The sequence below is a fragment of the Colossoma macropomum genome, unplaced genomic scaffold (assembly GCF_904425465.1).
Source record: "Colossoma macropomum unplaced genomic scaffold, Colossoma_macropomum, whole genome shotgun sequence".
Classification (NCBI taxonomy): domain Eukaryota; kingdom Metazoa; phylum Chordata; class Actinopteri; order Characiformes; family Serrasalmidae; genus Colossoma; species Colossoma macropomum.
In genome coordinates this window covers 24,106,290-24,126,300 of record NW_023494809.1, presented here as the reverse complement: position 1 = coordinate 24,126,300, position 20,011 = coordinate 24,106,290, and the positions used below count along the sequence as shown (strand labels likewise).

General features: G+C 42.3%; 2 protein-coding genes across 2 annotated transcripts in view; one reads left to right on the top strand and one right to left on the bottom strand.

Annotated features, from left to right (window-relative positions):
• pola1 (polymerase (DNA directed), alpha 1) overlaps positions 1 to 1,665 on the top strand; it is a 61,466-nt gene extending 59,801 nt beyond the window's left edge. Inside the window, exon 37 of the mRNA XM_036558754.1 lies at positions 1,526 to 1,665. Coding sequence (XP_036414647.1) covers positions 1,526 to 1,665 — 140 coding nt within the window. The remainder of the gene's footprint in view (positions 1 to 1,525) is intronic.
• Positions 1,666 to 6,716: 5,051 nt separating this feature from the next.
• On the bottom strand, positions 6,717 to 15,324 carry arxa (aristaless related homeobox a). The gene is made up of 5 exons (XM_036558440.1): positions 15,046 to 15,324; positions 12,674 to 13,247; positions 11,163 to 11,208; positions 9,083 to 9,408; positions 6,717 to 7,936 (listed from the first exon to the last, which is right to left on the bottom strand). The coding sequence occupies exons 1-5, from the start codon at positions 15,221 to 15,223 to the stop codon at positions 7,660 to 7,662; spliced, it is 1,401 nt and encodes a 466-aa protein (XP_036414333.1). The 5' UTR covers positions 15,224 to 15,324; the 3' UTR covers positions 6,717 to 7,659.
• Between the last annotated feature and the right edge of the window lie 4,687 nt (positions 15,325 to 20,011).

Genomic DNA, 20,011 nt, shown 5'->3' with positions numbered 1-20,011 from the left:
AGCTTCCAGCCGGAGGATTCCATGCTGCAGCTATCGAGCATGCTTATAGACATGCAGATTTGTTTTCCTGTACAAAATTTAGACTTACTTGGAGGTGTAGAAACCTCTGGCTCGCTCTGCTGTAGGGTGCAAGCCTTTTGCAAAGACTTGGCTTTACAAAAGACTTTGGTTAAAGGCTTTGACTCTCTCTGTAATTCCAGTTCAGTCCTGCTAGCCTGCCGATGGCTCCTCCATCATCTCCTCTCTGTTATTGAAGGCCCTCCTGTTGGGATAAATGACCTAGGATATCGACCCGATTGCCTGACCCCATGGCTCCCTGGCAGTGCAGTCTATTTAGCCTCCAGACTTCTGTAGACGCCTAGCCCCTCAAACCACCGTACTACCCACACAACGCCGGATTACTGCAGCCTTATCGATTCTTTGGGACTTTCATTTGAAATGATACTTGATAAACCTCTCCAAGCTTCTGTCCAAGAGCAGAGTTCGATATTATAACTGATGGTTTTTTGCCTCTGCCTCAAGTCCATAGAGATCATTTCTCCAGCCCTGCCTGCAAACGGACCATTTGCTTGTAGATGTGGTGCCTTATTTTATTCAGATTTTCTAGCAGAAATTCTCTTCTTTGGGTTTGGGAACTGTGCCACCTATTTCTTATGCTAATGTGTGTTTTTAAACCAGGGGTTATATTTCTAAAATATATTTGAATTTAATTCTAAATTTCTTCTCAAGTTAACTTTTCAGTGTTTACCTTTGAATTATTGAAAGGACAGTTTTTCACTTACCTCAAATGTCAGTCAGTCAAAACATGTTTGGTACCCAAATTTTGCTTCTTTAGTTTAGTTCCGAAACTACAAGGCCAACTTCGCTAAGGAATACTAGTCAGTAGTCACCCAAATCTTTTCCATAAACGTCTTCCCAAAACTTCTTTCAGCCCACTCAGACCAGAACCAGGCCTTTATTGAAGTTTAGGACAGTGTAAATATAAAAAATGCATAAAATTGTTTTGAATAGCCAATTTAGGCAACATCTGTTGCAATTCAAATGCCCGTTGTTGCACGCGGCAAACAAGCATGCAAAATACATTGACAGTTGTTTGTAATAAATAACTTAATGAAGGAGTCAGATTCATTATCTGAACACCGTTGTCTAAAATGGCTGCCTGCAGTGTTTGGTAATGCAATATTTTATGCATCTTTATAGTCAACAGTAATGCTGTATCTTAAACTACATCGACAAGTCTGTGCAAGCATAATGAAGACCTGGACGTGGTTTGAGCAGATTGAGATGTTTTAGGGATGTATTTATGGTAAAGATTTGGGTTACTGTTGACTCCTAGTGTTTATTAACAATGTTAGTGTCGTAGCTACAGTGCTAAACTAAAGTAGCAAAATTTAGACACCAAACATGCCTTGGCTGATCAACTATTACCGGGCTAAGTGAACAATTGTGTACATTTGATTTTTCACCAGATGTTTTTATCTTCAACGTTACTGGCATTAATGTATTGTATTCTGTCTCTCCACAGAGAAGTTTAAGAGTGGCTGGAACAAGGAGAGAGAGGTGTACAAGAAGCTGAAGGGGGTAGTGGACCGTGTCCTGGTGTCCAGCAGCTACTCCGAAGTCAACCTGTCTAAGCTCTTCCAGGCCTTTACAACACTGAAGTAAAAACCATCAGTTCCTTCAGTAAAGACAAGTTCAGACAGCGGAGTCAGTCGGCTTTCCCCGTAGATAAATCTCTTAACAGCCAGAGACCTCAAGTGTTTGAGCTTTTTTGCTGTTGAGTGGACCAATAATTTTTCTAATAGTGATTATTTTTGTAATCTATCGTGTATATAATGGTTTTGTAATGTATTGAATGTTATTTGCAGTTATTACATGCCCCCCGCTTGAATTTCTAAGAAATCTGTGCCTGTATCCCCCCACATCTATATCGCCCTCCAACACACTGCTCTTGTGCGCTGATGGTGTGGTGTGAATTAAGGTCAGAGGTGAGGAGAGATGATGGCAGAATTGTGTGTAACCATCAAGCGCTGGCTTGATTGACCGACCTTCCGTCACTCACTCTGACCCAAGTCTCTCATCACAGCCATTTAGCCCCGCATCCAGGTCTTTAATCGATCCCGATTCGGTGGCAAAATGGGCAAGAAGAGGGCCTAAAGACCTTTAGAGACACCACCACCCTCAGCCTCTCCTCCCAATTCCACTACAACACAGAGGAAAAAATTTGGAGGTAACCGTCAGGGGTATTAACTTCTCTCTACCACCACTGGTCCTTGACAGCGTGGCGATTAGCCAATGATACAGACTAGGCCAGTGATTTCTGGAGTTGGAAGCGACTGGACGTTCATTTGAACTGTGCCTCGTTCTTAATGCTTGGTGCACTTGTTCAACAGGCAGTTTGACTCGGACCCAACCAGGGGAAGGTTAGCCTGTGCCTTAGAACCAATGTTATCGGTTAACTTCTATACGTGTGGTCTTTCTTTTCTGTCTTCTTTCCCTCCACATCTTGCGCCATATACTGATTGTAGCTGGGCTGAAGTGCCTGAATGGCCAAGTCTTGGTTATTAAGTGTTTTATTCTGAAAGTAAAATAAAGCGATACAAAAGAGTTACAGGTTTCCTGCTGTTTTTTTGTGTGTTTAACCATTTCACCTAGACGTTGGCCGAAAGAAATGGTGACTGTTCTACCAAGACATGGAAAGAAGGGGGGGAAAGTCTGAAGGCTGCAGCATTGGAGCCTGTGAAAAACGGTGCTCGCCTCACTCTGCTTGTTCTATGTGTTTATAATGACAGGTGAACGATGATTTTTTTTTTTTTTCTCTTTTTCCATCTCTCCCTCTCTCTCTCTCCCTCTCCTTATACCATTTCATCACTGCAAATGCCAATTTCCATAAATACCGTGCTTGAAAAATCACTTTAGACGACAGCCACTAATGGCACCGACCTAAGAGACTGTACACTTTAAAGAGTGGCTTTATGCCCCGGGTTTAGCCCGGACTATGATCGACAGCGTTTGTGTGGAGGCCTGCGTTGCCAATGAAGTAAATTTATATATTTATTATATCACATCTGCTGCGCGCCGAGTAAAATACTTTAACTGAGGGAACGGTTAGCTCTGACTGAATGGCTCCCTCCTTTTTTTTTTATATCGCACTTTACAAGATTAAGTCATCAATGCATGGTCTCAGGTTTCAATGAGGCATTCCTCAGACTCGGGCTGAGGCATTATCGTGCCAGCAGAGGCTTGTTTTCAAACTGGGCCGCTCAATGGCGGCGAGGCTTTGCATTCATTCCGCCTGCTAAGCTAATAAGAACGATTCGTTTTTGTTAGGCTATGCTAAGCTTTATTGCCTCTCTCTCACTTTCTTCTCCTTTTTTTCCACTCCTTAAAAACCAGAATAGTGGTGTTGAGCAAAGCGGTGGACAAGGTTCCCTTTGATGAGGGGAATTAGTGCTCCATTCTCTCGCCATTATTCATGGCGCTGCGGAATATGTAAGTGGCCGTGGGTGTCAAAAGGAAAGCGGCTCCCATTGCAGAGCGCCCCCCCTCTCCTTGTTTGCGTGAATGGCGGGCTATGAGATGATAAACCGCTTAATACACCAGGCTAATTGGATGAGGGGTAAAAGAGACGGGGGGAATTAAGGCGCGGCGAAAAGGGGCCGGAGTGCCAGTGAGCAGCCATTCAGACCCCTTTTTCCCCGAGGTTTTCAACTCCTACAACTCCGAAAAAAGGGGAGAGAGACTCATCAGAGCTGCTGCTGACCCCGCAGTCTGGACGGACTGAACAGCAACTCGGCGACACTTTACAATCAGGCATCAATAACAGCCGTGAGGGGTTTGGGTTTTTTTAGTCATACATGCACTGTTAGACGCACTTTGGGCTGTTTAGTTAAACTGCACTTTGCGTTTAAAGATTTTTTTCCAAAATTTCTCAACAATTCAGTTGTTCAGAACGTGAAATTATACATTGTAGAGAAACTTGGAGACTCTTCACAGTGGTGGTGAAGGGAACCAGAGTGGCTCCAACACAAATATAGCCATTTTATATTTACTACTCAAACCACCTGTGAACCTACACGTGTCTTCTGAGGTTTTATATGTGATGTTAATGATGGTAAAATAGTGGAGAATCTGTGTAAATACGTCTTCTTTGGGGACTATTTAGCCTCACAACGCCCTGATGTACCCCTCCGCCACGAAAGGGTTAAAATAAATGGATTTAAATATATTTTAAGCCAAAACATTGTTACAAAACTATGTCTCAGAAATCAGACAGTGTATTTATAACCATTTGATGTAATAATTTCTGTGAGGGAGCTTTTAGAGGTGGACGTCTGGTTCCTATCACCACCACCGTGACCAGTTCTGACTCGCAGGTTTACCTAGAACAGAGTATTTCACACCAAGCCACTCTGACTTTGTTTACATCTCAACATTTTAACTATGTAGTTTTTTTTAATATAAAAATATTGTCCATATGTGAAATGTTAATGTTCTGAGTACAGATGCTTTCCACGTTGATCAAAAAATGTCACCAGAAATTACTTGATTTATCATATTAAATTGACTCATTTAACTGCTGATTGTGAATAAACGGAAATGTGTGTGATCAGATTCACTTTGGTAGTGTTTGGCGTTAATTCAAGGCACGAATATACAAAATGTCGTCGCTTTAGACCAATTAGAAGCGGCTCTATGGCCTTTTTTGCTTATTATACCAAATATAAATCAGTTTTATTATTTGCTGCCATCAACAGTTGAGATCTCTGCCCATTCCGGTAAGAGGGGACCCGTCATAGACCCCGAATGGCAAAGCCATATTTATTACATTTCCCACTAAAAATACAATTGTATTCGAATTTGGTGTATTTATGATATTATAATATCATAATGTTGCTCATTTGGAACGAATACGTACCTTTGAGTATTGAAATATCACCTGGGGGCCTAAAATATCTGAAAACCACAAATGTTAGACAGTTTGCAGAACTTGCGGTTGTTCTTATTGTCAGTTCGCGTTTAACACGAACTATTTTTAGAATTTATTGATATAAACTAAATAATTCTGGCGCGCTGCCAATAAAAAAATACAAACTTTTCTCTTATCCTGTATCGGCCTGTGCTGTTGAATTATGCGATAGAGGAGGCAGGGAGGGGGGTGGGTGGGTGGGTGGAGGTGTGTGTGTGTGGGGGGGGGGTTGACCCAAAGCACTTGAGAAGAATTCCCCCAGATATTAGAAGTAAATTGGGTTGCCATTCATTAATAATGTTCACAATAAGATTAGGGAATTGTGGAAAATCTCCTCTAAAAGCCCCCCAGAAGTGGTGTGGGCTCTGCTCCAGGTGCCTCTCTGGAAATAAACTCGTCACCGAGGGAGAAAATGGGTTTCTCTTTTTTTTTCTTTCTTTCTTTCTTTGCTTAATGCTCCTTTGAACATGTTCTTGTCATGCGCGACGTGGAACATGTTAAATATGGGACTTGGCACAAGTCTGGAGGGGGGTCCTTAGTGCACGATATTGGTGAGAATAAATTATGTGAAGAGTTAGAACTGCTCCAGCTGGAGAGAGAGAGAGAGAGAGACTCCCTCCCCTCCTAACCCATCTTCATCTCGCTTTATTTCCATTTTCACTGATCCTGCTTGTTTGTGGCGTCGAAATGAGTGGGATTAGCCGGGTGTAAAACAAGGAAAGAGAAAATCTTTTCACCGGCGCTAAGCAATAAAAGAGGGAAAATTAATCCCAGAGGTAATTTCACGCGATTTGCCTCGGCACCATGGACGGGTCAAACGGGGGAAAATGACTGGGACTGAAAGGAGCATTGAGTGCAGTAATGGCACCGCGGCTCGGGAGATCCAGCCGAGAGGATTTAAGGGGGGAGTGTTAGAGGAGGAGGAGGAGGAGGAGGAGGAGGAATTAAACCAGGACTTGGAGAGAAAGACATTCTGATCAACTGGTTGTTACTTCATTAATGAGAAAGGCCTCTGCCTCGACTTAGCCGGCATTACAGATGTTAAGTTGAGTTCAGCTGTGAAGCTCCTCCGCCGTGTTTTGTTAGCGGCGCCGTTTTGTTAGAGGCCGCACAGCTAATGGAGCTAACAGCGGCTCCTTTCAGGCCTTTTCCTCTCAGAAAGGCGATGTTTCACAAAGCAAACAGACCCCAGAACGACCACGACCGCTTTCTAATGGCTAAATTTATCAGTTTCACCGAGGGGCATAAAATCCTTCTCAGTTAAAGCAAGACGAAGGGAAGCTAAAGATGTAGCTTCTTGTATCTAAGCTAATGAATGTTAGCGGGTAGCTGTCAGTGTTTCGGAATTTACGTTAAAATCCGTATGTTTGCAAATGAGTGAAAAAACCCTTATGTTGATGTACAAAAATAGGTAAACAACTGCTCATCATAAAGGTATTTTAGAGGTATATTAAAGGTATATAAAAGTAAAAGCATATATAAATAATATATATAAATGTATATAAATAATAGCTGTTTTAACAGGATGCTAATATACTGGAAAATTGCTGTTTTATTTTTTGTGCATGCTGTACGCTCTATGCATATTCATTAAAAAATATTTGTGTATAATTAAAAAAAACACACCATATATATATATATATATATATATATATATATATATATATATATATATAAATACACACTTTTTTTGGGATTTTTTCCACCCCCATGCACCGTTTCAAAATAAAAGCTGGAGTGTACAGACTTTTTCCACCAGATTCATTTATTCATCTTTCATCTGGCCATGCCAAAAAGCCAGGCAGCTCTCTCACTGAACAGTGAAGTGTCTCTCACTGTCCACAGCGGAGACATAAATAATCATCTAAAAACCTAAGATTTCATAAAATCAACGTAGGTTGAGTTCTACTTGAAAACATTCATACAATACTACATCAAGAGAATCTTTTCAAAACGTTGTCAAATGTACACAGCTTTTCAGAAGGTTTTTTTCCCCTCCCTCACCCCACATCTTCATTTTTACAGTGCTATATATATATACAAATAGGCTACTCTTAACAGATCAGCGAACAAGCTATGGTTCCATTCTGAACTCTTCACTGTCAGTCTTTTGAAGAAACAAAAGAACCTGTTTGTTAATTTTCCCCTAAACAGCATAATCAACAGAAGGGGTGAAGGAACTGGAAGTGAACACCAAGGAGTGATCTTCAGACAGGATGGGTGGAATTGAGAGGGGTGGGGGTCGGTAACAGTGGGAGTCGGCAGGTTTATGGCAGTTCCCTTTGGCATATTGACCTCTCCTCTGGTGCAACACTGGAACCAGGTCAGGAAGAGCTGATGTGCTCTGAATGTCTTGTAGAAATTGTTGTAGAAATTTCGTGTGATCGCTTCACCAGGGCTTCTTTCTGGCTGGAGAACGTGAAAGCAGACTTGGGTAGATTTGCTAGAGTACAATCTCACTGGCATGCCCTTTGGCAGTGTAGCTACATTGCAGACTATGGAGTTCGTGGTTTTATGAGCATGCCAGGTGGATGGAGACCAAGAGAGGATGTCCAGTGGAGGAAGGGGGCACTGCTGTGACAGCTCAACGTCGCGACTCCAGCGCTGGGGCAGCTGGCCAGGGTGCCACTTGCTGCATGGATTTGGTCGTGCTTTTTCGGTAAGGGCTTCGTGATTCGGGAGTGGAGGCTTCAGCACACCTCCTTCCCCGTGGCACTGGCGGGCAGGATGTTCAGCTGGGTCAGCTGAGCCGAGTGTTCTTTCGCTTTGAGACGAAGGGCAGCGATGCTGGAGGCCCGGCGGTCGGCGGCCGTGGAAGGGGAGGAGGAGGAATTGGAGGATGAAGAGGAGGAAGGGTCTGGCAGGCCTGCTGGGGGCTGCACTGGACCTTCCACCGTGGGAGCGGTTTGGCGCAAGAGAGCAGCAGCCGTGGAAGCACTGGTCAAGGGGCCCATGCTGGAGAAGAGTCTGAGCAAAGATGGACAAGGGGACGCGATTAGGTTACGGTTGGAATTCCACTCCGAAAGTAATCTTTCAGGATTGGCAGCAAAAATCAGATGGTTAAGTCTGGTCCTAGAGACCCATCAGCCCCAAGAGTTTAGTTCCAGCTATAATATATTACAACTTATCCAGCTTATCAGGGCCTCCAGGAGCACACTCTTAAAAAATTAGGGTTCCTAAATGGTTCTTGGCTTGGATGTATGGTTCTAGGAAAAACTTTAAAATAGTAAACAACATTTACTTTGTGTGTGGGTTTAAAAAGGTTCTTCACACTTCAACAACTCATTTATAAAAGTGTTGTAGCAAAAAAGTCCTTTAAGTGACCAAAAGTGGTCCTTCTAAGGCCTGGAGGCTGGTGTCCAGCACAGTTTGGTCATCAGAAACCACCTACTAAACCTGGCAATTAACAGATGAGTTGAATCAGGTGTGTCTGACCAAAAATCACCAAGCTGTGCTGGACACAGATCCTCCAGCTGTTGGGGCAGCTGGCCAGGGTGCTACTTGCTGCATGAATTTGGATGTGCTTTTTTGGTAGGGGTTTTGTGATTCAGGCATGTTCCTACATCACCATCACCTGCCCTGTTCTAAGGCCTGTTCTATTGCTCTACTGCAATGGTTCTTAACCCAGTCCTCAGGGCTGCCCAGCCTGTCCACCTTTTTGTTCTAACCCAGCTTCCCACACCTGAACCAGTGCTCTTAATGGCTTCAGGTGTTTTGAGAGCTGTGACAGAGCACAATATGGGCCATCTGGGGACTGAAAAACAAATAACTGCTCTATAGAACCACATATGGAAACTTTCCTCTTAAAAAAAAACCTTAAAATATTTTCAATCTAAATATTAGAGCCAGGTGGGAACAAGACTGTTCAGGGAAGTAGATCTCCAGGACTGGAGTTAGGCACTGCTGGGATACTTTTTTTCACAAGTGCTTGCACTTGTTGTTTGGCATAGATAACTTAACAGTAACTTCATTACTCTGTCTTAGCTATGTTAACAAATTTTACAAAACAGGTTCTACTCAGGATTAGTAGCTATGACCGTAAGCAAGAACCTTTGAATGGTTGTTAGCCCAGTTGTTTGGTACTGATAATGATAAGGTTAAGTCTTGTCCTACCTGCCAAAAGTGGGCCCGATGAAGGCTGGATGTCTGAACATGGCAGTGCCCAGGAAAGTACCCAAGCCCAGGGGCGTAGCTGGAGGGAGGGCAGAACTGTTGTGCGGAGGCGCCAGGCCTGGAAAAGCTGCGGCCGCAGCAGCTGCCGCCGTCCAGGCTGACTCCAGGGCGGGGTGAGGGTGCGGTGGGAACGGGCCTCCCTCTAGATAGTGGCTAAGGGGGTGCGCGGCGGCCAGGGGTCCGGGGAACGGTAGACCCGGAGGGTGAGTCTGAACTCCTGCCTTCTCCCGCTTCCTCCATTTCGCCCTGCGGTTCTGGAACCACACCTGGAGACAGAGCGTAAGATTCATTTAAAAAGTGCACCCAACAGGAGAAAATGAAAACTTCATTTCCTGGAATCACCAAGACGTCGCTCAGTCATGTTGGATGCATCTTAAAGGACAATTTGAAGACATAAGAATTTAGCATTGTATTGTTTGCGATGTAACTGGGTCTCGTGGTATCCTTGATGGTTCAATTTGTATTCTGCATGACACTCCGCATGCTTGTCTGAGCATTGACACTTCAGTCCATGTGCAATATTTGGCTCTCTTTAATGAGGTGACAAATAGGCGGAAAGTCAAGGGTAATTACATGACCCCTAGGCCCACTCCCTCATGGTCCGTTGGCCTAACTTTTGCTAATTAAAATCTGGTTTGGGCCGCCTAAAAACAGGGTGGAGCGTGGTAATTAAGAGCCTCGTTAACAAAGGATTTCGGAAGAACAGCTCAACGGAGTCCAATAACAATTAATGCGCTTTAAATGAAATTCCTTCAAATGCAAGTGACTCTGAAAGGGACTATTTAACTTTCCCACGGCTGCCACCGCCACCACCTATGCACCCTTGCGCTCAGGTTGGCCGGGGTCTGCACACACAGCGAGGACAGTGTCAACAGCGGAACAGTGACCCTAGTGCCACCCCCCCCTACCAAGACACTGTTGGCTGTTTTGCATCACAGGGCCTCTGGGGAATTTATGAGTTTTTATCACCTCCTGATCGAGCCCATTAAGTGATTTGTTCCTTCCCAGTCCCAAACAGACATCTGTTGTTTTATGTTGGCAATAACCCCCGGAGCTGCCATGTGTTTGTACTGTCTCTTTGGTTATGGGAGCTGGGCTTGATCATGCAGGCCATGCTTTGAATAGAGGAGAGGAGGAGGAGGAGGAGGGTGGTTTGGGGGGGGTGGCAAACACCTTTAATAGTCTCTCACTCCGTTCCAAGTGCAAAGCATCGGATCAATGCTGGTCTATTGCAATCACAAAATGGGAAATCAAATAGCATTATCCTCACCCTCCCTCGCCCCCACCTCCTCTCCCTCAGCCACCCCCCCCCCTCCACCCCCACCCGCTCAGGCGATGAGAATTCAAACAGCATTTTCTCCGCGCTGTGAGCCTGTTTGCTCTCCGCTAAGTGCGCTTTTATGAAGCGCGCCCGCGCGCGTAATTGCCGTTAAAATGTCCGCTCGATTGGACGCAATAACTTTCGATAACGGGAAAAGATCTGGCCGTGACGTGCGGCATCGTTTAACAAAGTTAAAGACCCCGAGACTGCCGCTCTCTAAATGAAATTAAAACACACAGCCATCAGAGAACGCGCACGTGCGTCCTCACGTTCTCACATCCTGCAGTTCAGCTCTGAATTGGTTTCTCACCGAGATGTAGAACCGTTTGCATGCTTACATGGTTCTTTGCATGGTGAAATGGTCCTTCAGATTGATGGAGAGTGTGTTGTATATGGCAATAAAAAGGGTTCTGCTATTGTTACGATGTCAGGCATTTTGGTGTTGTATAGAACCCTTTCCAAAAAGGTTCCATATAGAGCCATATACAGCACGTTCTCCATCAACCTGAAGAACGATTTCACCATGCAAATATCCATTTAATCATGCAGAGGGTTCTTTGGGTGTTCATGGTTCTAAACAGAACCACCTTTTGACTAAAGAACCCTTGAAGAACCATCTTTTTTAGAGAGTACAGCTATGCGCTCTCAGTGAAGCCTCTGCTCGTTATTATGCAGTAAACCATAAACAGCAGCTCTCACCTGCACGCGCGCTTCTGTCAGGTCCAGCCGCATCGCGAGCTCCTCTCTGCAACAACAGCAGCACGCGACACCGGGTTACACACTTACTTACACACACACACACACACACACACTGCAAGATCCCTGCTGTTCTGTCGTAACGGAACCCAACTGAAATCGGTTTAATACAGTAGAGATTAAACCGGATCACACAGCCCTTTATATTACTGATAGATCATAAACAAGTATTTTAAAATACCGGTTTGATTCTGTAGTCTGAATATGTCCCGTTATGATGTCAGTAACGTCGAGCATTTGTTACTAGTGCACGTGCACGAATTAATGTCTGTTATTTACCGCAGAAATTAGCGTTAAAAATCGGGATGAAATACGCACCAATTTTAGGCGAAACAAACAGGGTTGTGATAAAAGCAGCGCTCTGGAAAATCCAGCTCATATTATATTTAATCACGGCGTATTTTACTATGTTTATGAATGAGATGAACCTGTAAGAAAGGATTTTTAAAAATATAACTGAATGAATTTTGAAGGAAAAATAAAATCTAATTTGGATAATGTAGCCAAAATAAATCTCATATTATACGTTTGAAAACTACATGGTATGAAAAGTGTTATATTGTCATATATATATATATATATATAAATACAGTGGTTATTATTGTAACATACAGTTGTTGTTATTATTAGTACAGTACAAATACTGTACTAATACAGTTATAATTATTAGTAGTAATAGTTATATCTAACTACGTATTATTATTATTACATTTCTCTTGATATTATTGTTATTATTATTTATATATATATATATATATATATATATATATATATATATATATATGTGTATATATATATATATATATATAAGAATAGGAAGAAGTATTTTCTGTGATAAACGCTGTTGAATAGATGGACGCGGGGTGTTTAATCTAAAGTAAACTGTTGCTTCATGCAGCCATAAAGCACTATACATATATACTATACATATTAATAATAACTATAATAATAACAATCCCTGACGTTTTTGTTTTGTTTTGTTTTTTTACAAAAAAAATCATATCGTTTTGTATATCATTTTAAAGGTCTGAGAAAATGTAGACAGATATTACAATGAATATGTTTATTATTATAGTTCCATATAAATTCATGTATTAATTTTGTTATCATTATTGCTATTATTGGCACTGTTATTGTTATTAATGTTATTATTTTGTTATTATCATTAATCTGTGTGGTTAATCACTAGGTTATTTTTAAAAATCAACATTCAGTTCTATCAATTGTAGTAGGAATATTTATGATGCTATCGTTGGTATGATTTGTTATTATTGATATTATTTCATCTGCTCTGTTTCTGAATTCTTGAATAATGATTTTGATCGTTTTTGCTTCGTTTTTTTTCTTCTAAAAATCCTATGAATTAAATAACCCCCCCCAGTGCCCCTCACCTCCCTTTACAGCCCCCCCCCTCCCTCCCTCCCCCAATGCCCCTCCACCCCCTGCGCGTGTACCTGGTGAACACGTCCGGGTAGTGGGTCTTCTGGAAGGCCCTCTCGAGCTCCTCGAGCTGGTAGCTCGTGAAGGTGGTCCTGTATCTCCTCTGCTTGCGCTTCAGCACGCCCTCCTCCGAGTCGCTCCCGGCGGACAGGCACGCGCTGTCCTCGCCGTCTTTGGCGTCTCCGTCTCCGTGGCTGCTCTCCTCGTCCTTTGGCGAGGGCAGCAGGCCGGACTCCGCGTTGACCGCCGCCACCGCCGCTGCAGCCGCCCCGGCCGCCTCCTCCCTCGCGCTCTCTTCCTCTTCCTCTTCCTCGAACTTGAGCGCGCTCAGCTCGCCCAGCTCGTGCGCCTCCTCCGCGGGCCCGAACGAGAGCGCGTGCTCCCGGTACGACTTACTGCGGCTGATGCTGACCGGCGGCGCGTGGCTGATCTTCATGCCCTCGCAGCTTTGCTCCAGCAGCCGCTCGCGCTCGCCCTTCTCGCTGGGCTCGAGGAAGCCCCGGCCTGGCTCCACGTATTTGCCCCCGGGGCCGTAGAGGCGCCGCAGTTTGGGGGGCAGATGCACGTCGGAGTTCTCTTTAGCGCACACTGAAGAGAAGGAAGGGAAAAAAGAGGAACAGAGTCAGAAAAGAGAGGAACAGTTAACAGACACAGAGGAAAAAATCCAGCATGAACACCTCCAGTGGTCATTTAAGTTCAGCTGGACGTTTCGACACTACAAGACTGAATTTAAACCTGTGCATAAGAATGAATAAACTCTGTAAGAAAGAATGAAACACCTTAAGAGTGGATTCACCTACATAAGAATGAATTCAGCACTATAAAACTGAATAAATACTGTAAAAATAAAGGAAATTCTGTAGAAGTAAATTCAGTGTCATAAGAGTGAATAAACACTAAGAATGTATTAAACACTGTGACTGAATATACACTGTAAAATTTAATTCTACACAGTGAATTAAATACTATACGGGTGAATAAATACTGTATGAAACACTAAGATTATTAAATGAATATTGTAAGAATGAAACACTAAGTGTGAATAAATACTGTAAAAAATAACCATACACTGTAAAAGTGAATAAAACACTACAGCAGTGAATAAACACTAAGAATGTATGAAAAAAATAGTGAATGAAAGACTATAGGAGGAATTTCAATACTGTAACAGTGAATATACACTGTAAAATTTAATTCTACACTGTAAGGGTGGATTCATCTATATAAGATTAAATGCAGCACTATAGGTCTGAATAAATACTGTAAGGATGTATGAAATACTGTGAGAGAATAAAAGACTATAGGAGTGAATTCAATACTGTAACAGTGGATAAACACAGAGTGAATAAACACTAGGAGTGAATATACACTGTGAGAATGTATAGAATACTGTGAGTGAATAAAAGACTATAAGAATGATTTCAATACTATAACAGTGAATAAACACTAAAATTGAATGCTACACTGTAAGAGTGGATACAACTATATAAGATTAATTGCAGCACCACAGGACTGAATAAATACTGTAAGAATGTATGAAATACTGTGAGTGAAAGAAAGACTATCAGAGTGAATTCAGGACTGTAACAGTGAATAAACACTCAGAGTGAATAAACACTGTAAAATTAAATTCTACACTGTAAGAGTGGATTTAACTATGTAAGGAAAAATTCAATACTGTAAGAGTGAATAAACACTATAAAAGTGAATGAAACACTGTAGGAGTGAATTCAATACTACAACAGTGAATAAACATTGTCAGATTGAATTCATCATTAATAGAGTATTTTAACGCCGTTAGTGTGGATTCAGTTGAAATCAACACTAATAGTGAAAATTACTGTATCATTTAATTCTACACTGTATATTTTGCTGTGCGTGTTTTTAAACAGCTGCACTCTAATCTCCAGTATGTCGGTCTTACATGGTGATAAAAACTGATTTACAGTCCTCACGAGCTCACAGTGCTTTCAGCAGGTCCTACAGTGAGTCCTGAGCTCCTCAGTGTTGACCCGTTTTTACAGGCCTCTCAAAGAGTCTCTGAAGAACAACCTGGTAAACGATGGAAACGATAGACTGATGGAAAACTTTTGCAAGTGCACAAAAAATCCGAGTGTGGACACACACAGTGTCCAGTCTGGACCCGAATGGACACTGTAAGAGTTCAGGAGCTCGGCGCTGGAGTTTGCTTGTTTGTTTGTTTTTTGGGGAAAACTTTTTTTCAGGTTCGCGTACAAAAAAGTCCCCAGTGCTGACCGAGACGCAGTGTGAGGACACTAAGTGACTTTTAACTACTTTCGCGCGTGCAGCTAAATCCGCGTGCGTGTCAGTCAGTTCTATATCGTGTGTTCAGCTGTGTCGTGCATGTGGCGCTCGTGCTGCTTACCGTCCGCGGCGTGCTCGTGCTCGGTCGCTCTGGGGAAACTCTGCGCGCCCAGCAGTCTCACTTTGCACGGGCTCCTTCTGCCGAGTATGCTGTCGATGCAGTAGGAGGAGAGCACGGGGGGAGACTTACTCTTACAGTCGCCGCGCTCGCGCACCTCGTCCTCCAGCTGACTGCTCATTTTTTAAGCTCTTCACTTTTTTAATAAATAAAGTTTTTTTTTTCTCTTCCCCCTCTCTCTTTCTCCTCTCTCTCTCTCCCTCTCTCTCTTCTCCCGAGGAAAGCGAGCGTTCTTCCTCTCTCTCCTCTTTCTCTCTCTCGCTCTCTCCCTCTCCCTCTCTCTCTTTCGCTCGTCTCTGCTCCCTTTTTCCCGGCGCGCGCTCTACTGTCACACTCCGCTCTCTGCGCTCTGCTGCATTGACGTGCAGCGCCAATCTGATTGGCTCCCGGAGGAGGGGGGGGGAGAAAGAGGGGGGATCTTTATTTTTCCATTAAAGTTGAGCGCGCGCAGTGTGGACGGATTAATGAAGCAAAAGAGCCAAGAGCTGCAAGTGCAGATTACAGATAAAGATAAAGATAAAGAGCAGCGTTTAGGATAAATAAAGGAAAACACGCGCAACACGCTACACACCTCATATACACAATTAAACTAGGGCTACTTTATAGTCGCCAACATTAGTGGAGCACTGATAAAATAAAATCAAATATTAAACAATGAAATGACTTACAACAACAACAATAATAATAATAATAATAATAATAATAATAATAATATAATAATAATAAACAAGAAAGAGATAAAGGAATGATTGAGGTGGAGGAGGAGGATAAAATGAAATTAAATAAAATAAAAAATCAAGAATATGAAAAAAATAAACGATTATAAAAAAATTATAATTTTGAAATTATTATAATGCAAGGCACAACAACAACAAATATATAATAATAATAATAATAATAATAATAATAATAATTAACAAGAAGAAGGAAATGCAGGACAAAAAACAAACATTAACAAATGAACTCATGAACATAACCAAAAAATAAAAATAAGTATATAATAATAACATCAGGGGAAACAACAATTATAATCAAGAAGAAAAAGAAGGAGGAGAAGAAGAAGAAGAAGAGGAAGAAGGAGAAGAAGAAAAAGAAGAAGAAGAATTAGAAGAAGAAGGTGTAGAGAAGGATAAAATAAAATAAAGTAAACACTCTGAACACTGCATAACCTATAATTTAGAACTGATAACTGATCAATTTCAGTATTTATATATTTGTCACTGCGCATATTTATCTATCTATCTATCTATCTATCTATCGATCTATCTATCTATATCTTTATATATCTATCTATCTATATATATATATATATATATATATATATATATATATATATATATGAACAGCGCAGTTCCGTTCAGTCCAATCAGTGTTGCGCTGAAACTGCGCCAGTTAGATGCAGCATGAAGCCGCACACTGTTATTTCAGAATCAGTGTCATAGCACAGCCTGTGGACGAGGCCTGAGTGGGAGAAGCCTTCAGTCGAGCGCGTGCAGGTACACACACACACACACACACACACACACACACACACACATACACACACATACACTCACGCACGGACGCGCGAGCTCGAGCTCGAGCGCGCTCTAATTGGCCGTCCTCTCAGAAACAGCCGGAGCGATCAGACAGGCCTGATAATGCTGCTGCTGCAGGTGAGCCGGACTCCGCGGCCTGGAGAGGCGGACTGAGAATGTAATTTTAAACGAAAGTGTATTTAAGCCGCGCGCGGATGGCCTGACCCCGCTCACCGCCATCACCGCTAAAAGGATCATTTTCAGAATTCAATCCCAAAAAACCTCAACAAGCTACAATTTACTCTCTCTCTGCTCTCAACGGGCCGCGCGGACCCGCTCAACTCCGTTACCGTGTCAGAAGAGGCGCGTAAAAAAATAATTACGCCAGATGACCCACCTGAGGGAAAAACGTGCGGTTTGACCTTAATTTGGCTCCGACTCTCCGCAGATGGAGGTCACTTTCTTATAATAATGAAAAAAGGCCCTTATTACCAAAACGAACTCTAGAGTAAACACCGCAGGTCTATTTTCTGGCGGAGAGTTACAGCTTATTCCGTTTACAATATCATTCCCATCGTGCCATTTACAATTATCCACCAGCCCGGTGCGGTGCATTGTTATTAATAACGAGAAAAAAAAAACTGCGCGCGTGTTGCCACAAATATTCCATTGGCTGAAACTTCTGCGCCATTTGTGAGGAGATCAACACACTAATGACAATAATAACAATATAAACCGTTTTTCCCTCTCTCTCCACACTCCCAAACAGGCGCGCGATGCAGACCCGTGTTTAAAGTCGCTATGTAATTTGGGGGCCACAATTTGATTCATTTGTACGCACTCTGTTATTAACCCAAGAAAAGAAAATGTCAGGCACTATTACCGCCAGCAGGATATCCGCGCTTTGTTTAAATGCACTAATTACAAGCGCCACACTTTCGCAAAAAAAAAAGGAAAAATGCAATTTTCACATAGTCAGTTTTTCCCCCAGTAGTTTCGTGCTCTTCTTGTTACCCGATGCTACCTAATGTCATATTTTCACAACAAGCCTAACTTGATAATTTCCACAGTCGTCTGGTGTGTTTTGTGGAATGCGTGAACACAAATCACAGGGGGTTCGGATCGTTTATGCGAGGAGTGGTATCGGTTTAGCGGCGGCTTCGTTTATTTATTTTTATTTTTTTACACGGAGACTGAGAGCTTATCGAAAGACTCGATCAGCCTGGTAGTCGTTGTTTTTATTTCCACCTGTTTTAACACTAGCCCCGCTAAGATTGGCTGGACTGCTTGTGAGTGAGAAATACTAGCCAATCCTAGCGCAGAAGCTGAGCTGCTAGCCAATCGCAGCCCAGGAGAGGCGGGGCTGGGCGGAAAGCGGGCGGGAAAAAAGAACGCGCTCGAGCTCTTCCCGCCTTTTCTAGAGGCGCCATCTTCTGGCAGTTCTCGCTAAAAACTTTGACTGAAAAGGCTCTCAGTGCTGACAGAAACCTGCCAGTCGTTAGGTCCAGAGCTTCAACTTAAACTTATTAAAAATGTCTGCATAATTAAATGGTTTACATGTAAACAAAGTCATTCAGGGTGGTTTGGTGTGAAATGCTCCGTTCTAGAAACTTACGGAGTCAGAATTGGTCACAGTGGCGGTGATACGAACCAGCTCTAAAAGCTCCCTCACAGAAAGTTACTACATACAGTGCTTATGAATACACCGCCTGGTGCCTTATGGTAGTTTTGTGATAAAGTTTTGGCCTAAAATGTCTTGTTAATCCATTTATTTTAATCCATTCATGGTGAAGGGATACATGGAGTGTATGCTAAGGAAAAATAGTTCCCAAAGAAAACTGATTTTTTCAGATTGAACACTATTTTAATATCACTATAGCACATATGAAACTCAGAAGGCGTGTATAGGTTCACTAGTGGTTTTGGGTAGTAAATATAATGGCTACATTTGCATTGTAGACATCTGACTCCTGGCTCCCATCACCACCACTGTAAAGAAATCAGAGTCTCTACAATCAGAATCAGAATCAGAATCGGAATCAAGCTTTATTGGCCAGGTATGCTTACGCATACAAGGTATTTGGTTTTGGTTACAGGAGCACACAGTGCACAGTACCAGACCCACAAATACATGTAGTGAATAAAATAAAATAAATATAAAATATAAAATATAACAAAATAAAATATAAATAATTAATATAAATAATAATATATAAATAATATATAATAAAAATAAAACATGCATTCCTACCATCACTCACTCAAACACACACTCACACACACAGTCATACCTGTAAACCTTACATTGTGCAAAGTATGGGTCTAACGTTAAAGTGCTGAGTGCAGCAGCAGTTAAAGGGTGTGTAGTGGCAGAGAAAGCGATCAGTGGGGTAACAGTCCGATAAGTGGGGTAATAAGGCAGGTAAGTAAGATTCTAGAATAAACACTGGTTTGAGGCGGCAGTTCCAGAGGATGGAGTTGAATTAGATACTATATACCAGTATTTATGAAGTGCAGAAGCTGGAAACCAATTCACGCCAAACCACTCCGAATCACTTGTAGTACATCTGTTTCTCTGCATACTTTGTTAGCCCCCTTTTACCCTGTTCTTCAGTGGTCAGGACTCCCATGGACCCCCACAGAGCAGGTATTATTTGGGTGGTGGATCATTCTCAGCACTGTGGTAACACTGACGAGGTGGTGGTGTGTTAGTGTGTGTTGCACTGGTACGAGTGGATCAGACACAGCAGTGCTGCTGGGGTTTTTAAACACCACGTCCACTCACTGTCCACTCTATTAGACACTCCTAAATTGTCAGTCCACCTTGTAGATGTAAAGTGAATAATGCAGAAATTCTGAAATATCAGTGTAATTCCCCTTAAACTTATGTGGACGTTTCTGATGACCTACTATCTTTTTGTATTTTTCAGATATGAGCACTAACTGATTATTTCACATCTCACATAAAACTGTATGCTATGCTATGATGCTATTATTGACTCTGTTAGTGGTAAAATACACTCTTAAAAATGATGGTTCTTCCAGGGTGCTTTAGTAAACAAAATGGTTCTATATAGATCCATTAACACCGAAAGAACCCTTTGCTTGATTAAAGAGTCCTTTGCATTGTTGAAGCATTCTTCAGATTGATGGAGAATGTGTTGTGGATGGTTCTATATAGATCCTTTTTGAAAAGGGTTCTATATAGCACCAAAAGGGCTCTTCTATTGTTACAGTGTCAAGCCTATAACAATAGAAGAACCCTTTTTGGTGCTATATAGAACCCTTTTCAAAAAGGTTTTACATATAACCACACACACATTCTCCATCGGTCTGAAGAACTGTTTCATTATGCAAAGAACCACTTAAATATAAAGCTGTTCTATATACAT

Excerpts from the sequence above, each read along its gene's own strand:
- arxa (XM_036558440.1), bottom strand. The coding sequence starts at position 15,223 with ATGAGCAGTCAGCTGGAGGACGAGGTGCGCGAGCGCGGCGACTGTAAG. Across the intron at positions 13,248-15,045 it reads GCACGAGCACGCCGCGGACG|TGTGCGCTAAAGAGAACTCC; the intron begins GTAAGCAGCACG and ends CCTTCTCTTCAG. Across the intron at positions 9,409-11,162 it reads TGACAGAAGCGCGCGTGCAG|GTGTGGTTCCAGAACCGCAG; the intron begins GTGAGAGCTGCT and ends CTCTGTCTCCAG.